General features: G+C 42.2%; 1 protein-coding gene across 1 annotated transcript; it reads left to right on the forward strand.

Annotated features, from left to right (window-relative positions):
- Positions 1 to 924: 924 nt before the first annotated feature.
- tent5c (terminal nucleotidyltransferase 5C) lies at positions 925 to 7,856 on the forward strand. The gene is made up of 2 exons (XM_023420888.2): positions 925 to 1,048; positions 2,219 to 7,856. The coding sequence occupies exon 2, from the start codon at positions 2,241 to 2,243 to the stop codon at positions 3,390 to 3,392; it is 1,152 nt and encodes a 383-aa protein (XP_023276656.1). The 5' UTR covers positions 925 to 1,048; positions 2,219 to 2,240; the 3' UTR covers positions 3,393 to 7,856.
- Positions 7,857 to 10,346: the final 2,490 nt, after the last annotated feature.

The raw sequence follows: 10,346 nt of genomic DNA on the forward strand, positions 1-10,346 counted from the left end.
AGGGTGTTACAGATGAATGGAAGTCATATGGATACTGTACAGTACAGTCAGCTGCTCGTTTACACCTAGATAAAAACTAGTGCCTGATCATATGAGATATAAGGTTCAGTTCATAAGTGCTTTTTGAAGGTGTGTTGAGCTGTGCTGCCTTATAGTGAGAGGTATTTCTTCTATCATTGTTATTGATGCATTTTCAATTGATAATGAATTAATATTTACCATTAATATCCCCAGGTTTATTCCATAGAGTCTCCCAAATTAGTAAAATTAAATATAATTTCTGTCTACACAGTTTGATTAGCCGCAAGTTTGTTAGACATTTTCACCACTGACCAACAGTCGAAAAACCGAAACATTTTGAATTTGAATTTTTTTCATTGAAAACAAGGGTAAACTAGCAAGTATTCAAGTTTGAAATTTTACCAAAAGCAAAACTTTATATATATATATATATTATATATAGTTGTAGAGATTTTGGGACAACAAAAATAAGAGTAAAGTCACGGGACAGTTTAAAGTTATTGAGGTTGAATCTTTTTGACAACCAGATTAACTGCTGCTTTTGAACAGCTTCAGTCCCACAGAACGTGCCCGGAGACACTCCTGGTCACCTAGCAACGCAAAAACCTCGTCGACCAATCAGACGCTTTGCTGGGCGCATTGGTACAATCAAACTCGACGATTTTACCACTGTGTGAACCGTTGACGATGAAAGTTGGAGTTTCAGGTAAATATATAATGTGTGTGTGTTTTATTTATCATAAAATTAGTAAAATCATTAATATTGTACTTTTATAACGTAAAAGTGACGTTACATAGATAGAGGGACTGTGTCATGTCACGGCTGTGCATCTGTTTCAGTGGGTTGTACTTCGGCTGTATAAAGCAGGCGTGTCCTCAGCAGCGAGAATGGTTTAAACAGTTTGTTTTAAGCGGTGACTGTGTCTTCTCTCTCAGGCTGTGGATTATGTGGATGCGTCTGCACGAATGCCAAGTTAACGTCTTCTTTTTCGGATCTTGAATGCTTTCAGAGCTCACTTTTGGAAACGTATGTACTGCTTTCATCCATCATTTAGCTATTTCTGTCTATGGAAACCGTGCTTTTACTCCGTAGTTTGGAAAGTAACGCTAATTTAGTTTCGCTAAATTTAAGTTTACCCAAGCCGCAGCCATGATTCAAAAGCGTGATATCAGTTAGGACACTTTAACGTTAACACATAGATTGTTTTAACTTCGTTCTTAACATATGTTTACTTACGTAACTTTACTGACTTTACTGAGGGATTCTTTGCCATATGGATGATATTGAGTCAAACGTAACGTTATCTAGGTAGCGTAACGGAAACAGGAGTTGGTTTAAAGTCCAGACTGGTACTAGTTTTAACAACGGCTAGCACGAAGTAACGTTAAAGGTAAGAGCAAATGTTGCCTATCATGGGTAAATTGATAAGTCAGCTGGAGCAAATAATTACTGCTGGTGTTTTAGTGAAGTGTGTGTAACTTGTCGTGTTAATCTCGGATGTGCTTATTTATGTAGGAAAACGCCGGGTTCCGAGCACTTTAAGCTAGCCCGGTGTTTGTGTCTCAGCGGTTCTGGAATAAAAGGCAAGCTCGCGCGGTGTGCTGTTCTAGAAGCCTCACGCGCTCTGCCCTTTACTGAGAGCGAGCAGGTTGTCTCGTGCTCGTATTCTGCCCCGCTCGTGCTGAATGGGGTCCTGATGCTGCCGCTGTTTCAACAGATATTTTAACGCTGGCAAGGCAGTTGTACTAATTTATTACAAATATTTATTCATCGAATCGATATTAGAATTGTATTTATTCTGCTTCTATTCATTTAATAGTCAATCAATAATCAGCATCTATTTTGATAATTGATCAATGTCTTGAGACATTTTAAGACCCAAATGTTAATGCCTATGATAGTTTAGTTAATATCTTTGGGACGTCTACAGATGTCTCCTCGAGCTCTGGGAATTTTGGGTTGAGATTTTTCACAATATTCTAACATTTTATTAACCAAACAACTTGATGATTAATCAACAAATTAGTCAATGTTAAAAAAAGGTGTTAGTCACAGCCCTGATTTACTGATACAATTAAGTCATTCAGTGTTTTTTATTGATAAGAAAGAAAATAGATTAAAAATTGTCTGATTCTGTAGGGTTTGTTTGGTTTGCTTTAAATATCATCATCATCATTTTCTCTCTTACCATTTTAGTTAATCTGAACTTTGTGAGAAGATGGACAACAAGGAGGTATCAAAGAGCTGTTCTGTCAGTGTTCTGTCCTGGGAGCAGGTGAGCCGGCTTAATGAAGTCCTGACAGAGGTTGTGCCTGTTCATGGACGGGGGAACTTCCCTACCTTAGAGGTGCGCCTGAAAGACATTGTGGCATGGGTGCGCTCACGCCTAGAGCTGAGTGGCATTAGAGTAAAGGACATACGGCTCAATGGCTCTACAGCCAGCCATGTGCTGGTCCAGGATATTGGATGGAGCTATAAGGATCTGGACGTCATCTTCAGGGTGGACCTGCCACATGAGGCAGAGTTCAGGCTCATTAAAGATGTGGTGCTGGGTACCCTGCTGGACTTTCTGCCTGAGGGTGTGAACAAAGAGAAAATTACACCCATGACTCTGAAAGAGGCTTACGTCCAGAAGCTCGTGAAGGTCAACACAGAACAGGACCGCTGGAGCCTCATCTCCCTCTCCAATAATAATGGCCGCAATGTGGAGCTGAAGTTTGTGGACTCAATACGCCGGCAGTTTGAGTTCAGTGTGGACTCCTTTCAGATAGTGCTGGACTCCATGCTGGCCTACTACGAGCTGGCACAGACGCCCATGTCACAGGCATTTCACCCCACTGTGAGTGGGGAGAGCATGTACGGGGACTTCAACATGGCACTGAGCCACCTGCGGAACAAGCTCATTGACACCAAGCGGCCTGAGGAGATCCGAGGCGGCGGTCTGCTGAAATACTGCAATCTGCTGGTGCGGGACTTTCGGCCTGCCAGCGAGGAGGAGTTCAAGGGCCTGGAGCGGTACATGTGTTCACGCTTCTTCATTGACTTTCCAGACATTGGTGAGCAGCAGCGCAAGGTGGAGGCCTACCTCCAGAGCCACTTTATAGGTGAGGAGAAGAGCAAGTATGACTACCTCATGATCCTGCGGCGAGTGGTCAACGAGAGCACGGTGTGCCTCATGGGCCACGAGCGGCGGCAGACCCTCCACCTCATCTCGCTGATGGCCTTCCGAGTGCTGGCAGAGCAGAACGCCATCCCAGACGCGTCCTGCGTCACCTGCTACTATCAGCCAGCGCCTTACGTCCGAGACCACAACTTCAGCAACTATTATGTGGCTAACCAGAACATTCCAACATGGCTGCCATGTAACTGACAAAACAAGCAAGTGGAAGGATGTACAAGAGGGCACTGCTGCTGCTGCTTTTGAGAAGAGAGAAGGCATAAAAAAAACTCCCAAAAAAATTTATATAGAGGCAATAAATGCTATGTTCCTCTCAAGGCACAATTATGTTTAAGTGGACAAGTGTTTTGCTTTGTTTTTTGCAATCCTTTCTCATTCCTTATCTACAGAGGTGTCTAGGTCATTGAATAGAAAGTGATATTTTTTAAGTGTTATTTAGATTTTTTTTTTTTTTTTCTCTCATCATGTTTGGTTGTTTCCCTGTTTATCAACCTTATTCTTAATGGAGTTGTGTTTTGTGCCTTAACCTCCAGGTTTACCCCCCAGTAATTTAAGTATGGGCTGTTTTTGAAGTAAGGGAATAAGAAAATGTTAGAGCCTTAAATTTGGTTTTCTCCTGTGATTAAAGAAAAAAAAAAAAAAAAAAAGTGGGAAAAGGCAGAAAAAAATACAGAAAATATGAAAAATAGTGTTATTGGGGGAGGGGCAGTAGTATTAAAGGTTTTCGGCCCCAAAAAAAATAAAAAAAGCAGAGCACTGGTGTTAAAATGTTTAGGTCACTGGGGAGGGAAGAAATGTGGTATATGAATAACTTTTGGTCACATCACAAGTGAAGGGGAAGCGAGAGGAATCAATTTGTTTTAATTATTTTTGAGACGTAAGTATCGCTCACAGATGTTAGTGCTCTCCCTAATATGCCGGCAGTGCCTGTGATTTGTAAACAATGCGAGAGAAAATGTGTGTATTTTTATTTCCACTGTGAATTTCAGTATAGGGGAAATATACAAGCTCCCCTCCTCCCCCTCTATCCAGTTTTCTCAGCCCTGTACTTTCCAGTCGAGACTTGCTTTGAGTGGAAATCTGCAGTGAGACAGTTCAGGCCTCAGATAGACGGGGCTCCTGTGTGTCTGAGGACTTTATTTTTCCCTGTTTTCAAGTCACTTCCAAAGCCACCACCAGTGACCTCCAGATGTCACAATCCTCTGGCTATTGTTGGAGGTTGGCCCTCAGGTCAGAGTGAACATGGGCCTGTTGACAGAATGCCTCACTGCCTGGAGCAAGAGCTGGCTGGGAGTCCTGGAGTGACAGGCTGACTGGCTGTCCCTTCCCTTAAAAGGAGCAGCACATGGTGGGCCCGCAGGGTCGTCCCTCACAACCATTGCAGGCTCGACAGCAGCTCTGAAACGGGATCCTCCTCTGACTCAGCACAGAGTCTGACTCTCCAACTACAGGCCGACTATAATTATCCTCCTTTTTTCCCAGGGGAGGTACCTTCAGAGTACGGAACCAGGGATGGGTGTGTTAGCAGCAGCAGCAGCAGCAGCAGCAGTCCTGCAACCTTACATGTGTGGGAGCTGAATCACTTCCTGTCCTCCCCTTTCTGGTGTCTGCTGGGACCACATAGTGTTCAAACCCCTTTTGTGGTCATGGGAGGACAGACACCTCAGAGTTCGACTGGTATGTTAAGAGAAACGCCAGCATGTCTGCTAGAGGGATACCTCTCCCCTTTTGGACTAGCATATTGATTTATCGTGGAATCTACAACCACAAGGCCCCTCACACCAGCTGTGATGGAGTTGCCCCCCACCCCCACATCAACCCCCAACCCTATGAATTTCTATTTCTAGCCAAGCCTATTATTATCTGTGAATTTTGAGCATTTGCAGTGTGGCATTACTAGCAGACGGGCTAAGCTGTGACTTCAACCTTTCATCTCTCCTCTTCCCTTCCCTGACAACATCACATCCAGGTTTGAGAGGAGAAAAGTTGTTCTTAAACTTCTTATTTAAGTGGCAGCTGCTGTGTGTCATCCCCCCTCGCCCTCAGTTCCTCAGAAGCCCTGGCTTATTCCTGCGCACTGCATTGCTGCTGCTGCGGCGGCGGCAGCTCATGTTAATACCAGATAACCAGGAGCGTCTCTTATCGGGCTGGCTCACAGCTCCTGGCTGGAGAATAGTTAGTGGAAGGTCAGCCCGGCCTCTTTTGCAGGTCACGCCTGGGGGTCAGGGTATGATGTGCTGGCTCAGATGCTGAGTTTTGGTATGGGAACTGCCATAGCCTTTTTAACAACATGTGAGGTGCCACATACTTTCTCACTCTGGACCAAAGTCTGCTTTACAACCAGCAACTGAAGCACTCAAGTGCCTATCACTTTTTGGAGAGTGATGTAGCTTTTTAAAGGGTTTTTTAATGGCGATCAGGAGGGAAAGGGTTAGCAATTTTTTTTTTTTTTTTTTTTCTGCCCCTTTTAAACCCTGTGAAACTGAATTATGATACAAGCCTCATCATTGTATTTTGAAACTAGTTTATGGGAAGATGAACACATTTTTGGGGGTAGCAAAATAACTTTGGTTTGAATTTGAAATTTGAGTTTTGTTTTTTTGTTTTTTTTGTTTTAGTTTCAGTCCCAAATCATACTTCTCTGTGAAACCCTTGTCTAGTCATTCCCGTTGGTCTTCTCAACCATTTTGTTTTACTCCCTCCTTTGTCTTTTCCTACACGTTTGGGCCTTGCTGTCACTAGCAGCCATGTTGACTTCAGTCTCACATCAATGCCTTTGAAATCCAACTTTTGACTCATTCTGATTGTTGAAACAGATGTTATATATTTACGCCCTTAATTTGATGGACCGCCAAGCATTGCAGCTCTGCCTGCTCCGACACAACCGGGCTAAATTTGTTTTGCTGACAGTTCTGTCCCCATCCAAACCAAAGCAATACCTGAAGTGCACTGATGAGCCATACCGTGGCACAGTAGCTGGAGGTCACTCAGCAGAGACCCCGTACTAACAGAAGCACTTTAAAGAGGCCTTGTTTTACTCCAAACCCAGCCACCTGAGAGGAATGTAAATAAGTTAATGTTGTCAATTGCTGAGGGAGTTGAGCTGGTTCTCAGGGACATACTGTGTTTTTGCGGGCTTTGTTTTGTCCCTTTTTTGTTTTTGGGAGGGTGAATTGGTTTAATTTCCCCCTGACATTGAGACATCACCTCCTAATATTCACCTTCATTTTGTGTCTATTGTTCTCTCTGTGTTAATTGTAACACTGACTCTCCTCTTCTTACCAAAACTAAAGGTTCTTATTATTTAGGGTACATCATACCTGAAGGTGGAGGCAGCCAGCAGACTTCAGCTTGCTCCGGCCTGACAGCAGTGCTGGGTTTTTATCTGTGCATCCAGATGCTCTGAAACCTCGTAATCACTCAGTGGATAGTCCCCTCCCAGGTTGGTGCTAACAGATGGATTTATCACCACACTCGTAAGCCTAAGATGATCTTTGCTTTGTTTGAAAGCCAGGGGACAAAACATTGATTTAGTGCTGAAATCCCTTTCATGGAATGGCAGCCCAGAATCTCTCGATCATTCCCCAGTTTAATTCTTCTCTGAGTGAAGATCAATTGATTTTTATCAGAGCTTGGAGCCACATTCAAAACCAGCAGCCCGGTTACGCTGCGGCTCACAGTTGCAGGTCGAAGTCTGCTGAGCGTGATCAGGTCTAGTCTCTTGTTGGGCTTCTTCTTCTTCACATCGCTCGCTTTAAAATAAGTCACGAGTGAGGTCAAAGAAAATGCAATGAACAAAAACTTGCATTTTCCAGACAAGTCGATGGTGAATGTAGCCTAGAATGTAAATCCTCTACGTTGTTTGTGTCCACCCTAACTTTACGTGTTTACGGTTATTGTGGCTTTTGTTTTTTCTGACGACTGAACTTGTGTTCCTGTTTATGAAAGCTTTACCTTCCCCACTAGATGAGAGTGGGATGCAGCAGGGCTCATATAAAATCACTTCCTTCGTCAGAGTTGGCATATGTATGTCGATGTACACATTTTTTGTGAAGGACAATGTGGAAAAAGAAAGAGGATGAAGTGTATTTTGCTTTTCTTTTTTTTCCTTTTTTTTTTTATTTTTTTTTTTTATATAGATATTCTGCCCCTGCTTTTTTCTGCTGTAAACTTGTCCTTGCTATTGATCCTGTTGCTTCTCACTCACCTCGCCTTTGGTCGCCCACACTTGTTTGGGCCTTTGTTTATTAGTACGGTGTGTTTTTTCTCTTTGACACCTGTAGATGTATTTTTTTGGAGGGGGTGCAGAGAAAGCTGTGGATTAGATATTTAGTGGTCACGCTTGTCTGAAGTACAAGTCTTACACCATAGGAATGTGACGGAGGCCCTCTGAAAGCTCTCCTGCAATTTCTATATGAAGAGTTGTGAAATCCTTTTTTTTTTTTTTTTTTTTTTTTTTTTTGAAATAGTTAATGCAAAAGAGCTTTTTTGTCAGCTTTGTGATTGTGACAGTGACTTTGATGGTTACAACCATTATACTATTTCATTTTTCAGCACTTTTACCTCACTTGAGTTTTTCCTTTGAATGGAAATGTACTTGTACATCAGGAAAATGTGTTTGAAGAGGAAATAATGAATAAAGAGTATTAAATGCAATACCTGTTTCAGCTGTTTTTGGTGACTGGAATATCACATGTCAAGCTGTGTCTTACAAATTTATCCAGAATAAACTCTTAAAGTGCTGTATGTGTAAAAATGTTAAGACAAGTTTTATTGTGGCTGGCAGGTGGTAATGCGTCTTACTTAAAACTCAAACACACCCTCCAACATTAAACTGCCAGACCTGTCAGACTACAATAAAAGTTTATTTTTTACCTGAGGAACAGTCATTTGAAAAATAAAATGAATGCCCGGTCAATCTTCTTGTTCAAGGTATTTTATCTCTGACAAAAGAAAATGCTGTGTATGCAGCCACATTGGTAGTCTGGCCTGGCCAGAGGTGATAATTTAAAAACAGGTAAGCAAAACTTGTCTGGTTTATGAATATGATTTAAGTCAAGTAAATTTTTATTTTAAATCAAAGTATTGCATAGGAGTGTGAAGCAAGTATGAATAACGATCAATCACAACATTAAAAACAGGTATAGGTTTTAATGTTGTGAATCATCAATTTTAAAAAAAACAACAGTTTATTCTGAGCCATTAGAAATGTGATGTAATACCTTTTTGTTTCAATTATTTTCCAGGGCTTTGAAGTCAAAAGATACACCTATAAGCCTCAACATTAAAACCATTCACCTGTTTTAGTGTTGTAGCTGATCGGTGTATAATACAGTACAGTACAGTACAATAAATACAGTAAAGCAGCTGGAAAAATAAAGGTTAATGCAAAACAAACTCAATAAAATAAAAGACGCAGTAGAAACTGGAGAACACAGAGTAGCAGGAATATCCTCAGGAATGTTTCACCATAGTTTGCAGAAGCTCACCAGGAACTATGGAATTTAAACCCATCTTTGAATGCAAAAGGCCCCGAAGCCAGAGCTCCTGTGACACATGACGCTCATTGAGTCCCTTTTGAGTCACATGACTCTGCTGTCCTGCTGTGAAACATCTTCACTTTTAAAATGTCAAATCAAAGAAGTCATCCTGACACCTTCAGGAAATATGTGTGTCCCCCACATGCATGAGGGACATAGGGGCGACACATGCATGAGATACCCATCATCCTGTAGTCTGTTCATATGATAATACATTTGCACTATAAGGTGTTGAAAGTATAATTAACTGCAGTGAGTACAGTGCAGAGGGAGGATACTGCTGTGGAGTGGGGGATGAGGGTGTATTTGGTTTTTCGTTGCATGTTGAAAATTGATAACAGCAAACAATGGTGGTGAAAGGAATTTTGTTTGTGCTGCTCACAAGTTTATTATTTTAAAAATCAATCCAACAACATCTATTTCTAAGAGTATTTCCTCAACAGGGAATTGGGTGAAGTGACTTGAATAAACAGCCATAACGTCTTGATTGATATTCTCTCAGCAGATTCATACGTTTATGCTACAGTGAAGGGGGTTATTAACCTGACTGCTTCGCCGTAGTTTGAAGGGATGTTTGATCTTTGTGTGCACTTTCAGAAAGTGGTGTTAACATATTTCTTTTACCATCCAGTCCAGCTCCATCCTCTCTTCGCTTCAGTCTTGTGGGCATCCCGATGGTGACTTTAACCAGAGATGTTTTCCATCTCCATCACTGGGGAAGCGGTTAGTGGGGAGATCAGCATTCAGAACTTTAAATCCCGTTCTTGCTGATCTGGGCACAGTGGAAAACACTCTACCCCTGCCAGAGTTTTATTGGGTAATAACAGCCTGGACATTGTTTCTGTGAACACGGTGCTTTAGGAGCACTTCAAAGTGTATCGGCCTCGACATGCATTTACATCACCACACGCTCTCCGGAGTCGCTGCCTCTAACTAAACATGAGAGGTGAAGCTTTCACTGCAAATGGGTTGTGTTTTGTGAAGTAAGTGAGTGTGTGGTTGTAAATTTGTTTTCCCTATCACACACTTGCGTTGTGTGGTTGTAGTCTGCTCATCCATCCTATGATGCAGGCCGTTGAAGCTATGTCATTTTCCACGCAGACAGGAAGCCCCCCTCCAGTTTTGAGTCACCAGCTGCCATTCATAAAACGCACCGACTTATCTACAGGCAGTGACTCACTGTGTGGACTTAGGTAACGCAGCAATCTGCCCTCACCAACATCTTTTTCCATTCCCCTCCGACCATGTGCTGATGCTGCTTTATGGACTGTATTAACCTTTAATTTTTTTTAACCAACCCTGACTCCCTTCCTCCTCTTTCTCCTCCTCTTCCTCTCTCAACTGTGGTTTGTGGTTTCATGTGAATAAAGCTGCAAAAATCTCTCTAGAGAGTTCCCTCTTCATTGTGAAATGCAATGAATATGTAGTTTATTGTAGAAAACTCTGGTTCGATTGTGTGAATTTGAATGTCATCATGCTTCAGAGTCTTTTATACGACACTGCAGCTGGACCAGCGACACGAAAACAGTCTTTTCCCAACCAGCTGGTGCTAATATCACTTGCAAAGCAGCACCTGGCCCCCTCAGTGCTCCTGCCTGGCAAAGCT

Source organism: Seriola lalandi, unplaced genomic scaffold, assembly GCF_002814215.2.
Source record: "Seriola lalandi dorsalis isolate HSWRI2012SDOR001 ecotype SW California unplaced genomic scaffold, Sedor1 jcf7180002054659, whole genome shotgun sequence".
NCBI classification, from domain to species: domain Eukaryota; kingdom Metazoa; phylum Chordata; class Actinopteri; order Carangiformes; family Carangidae; genus Seriola; species Seriola lalandi.

Bases quoted from the DNA above. Each gene is read 5' to 3' on its own strand.
- tent5c (XM_023420888.2), top strand. From the start codon at position 2,241: ATGGACAACAAGGAGGTATCAAAGAGCTGTTCTGTCAGTGTTCTGTCC.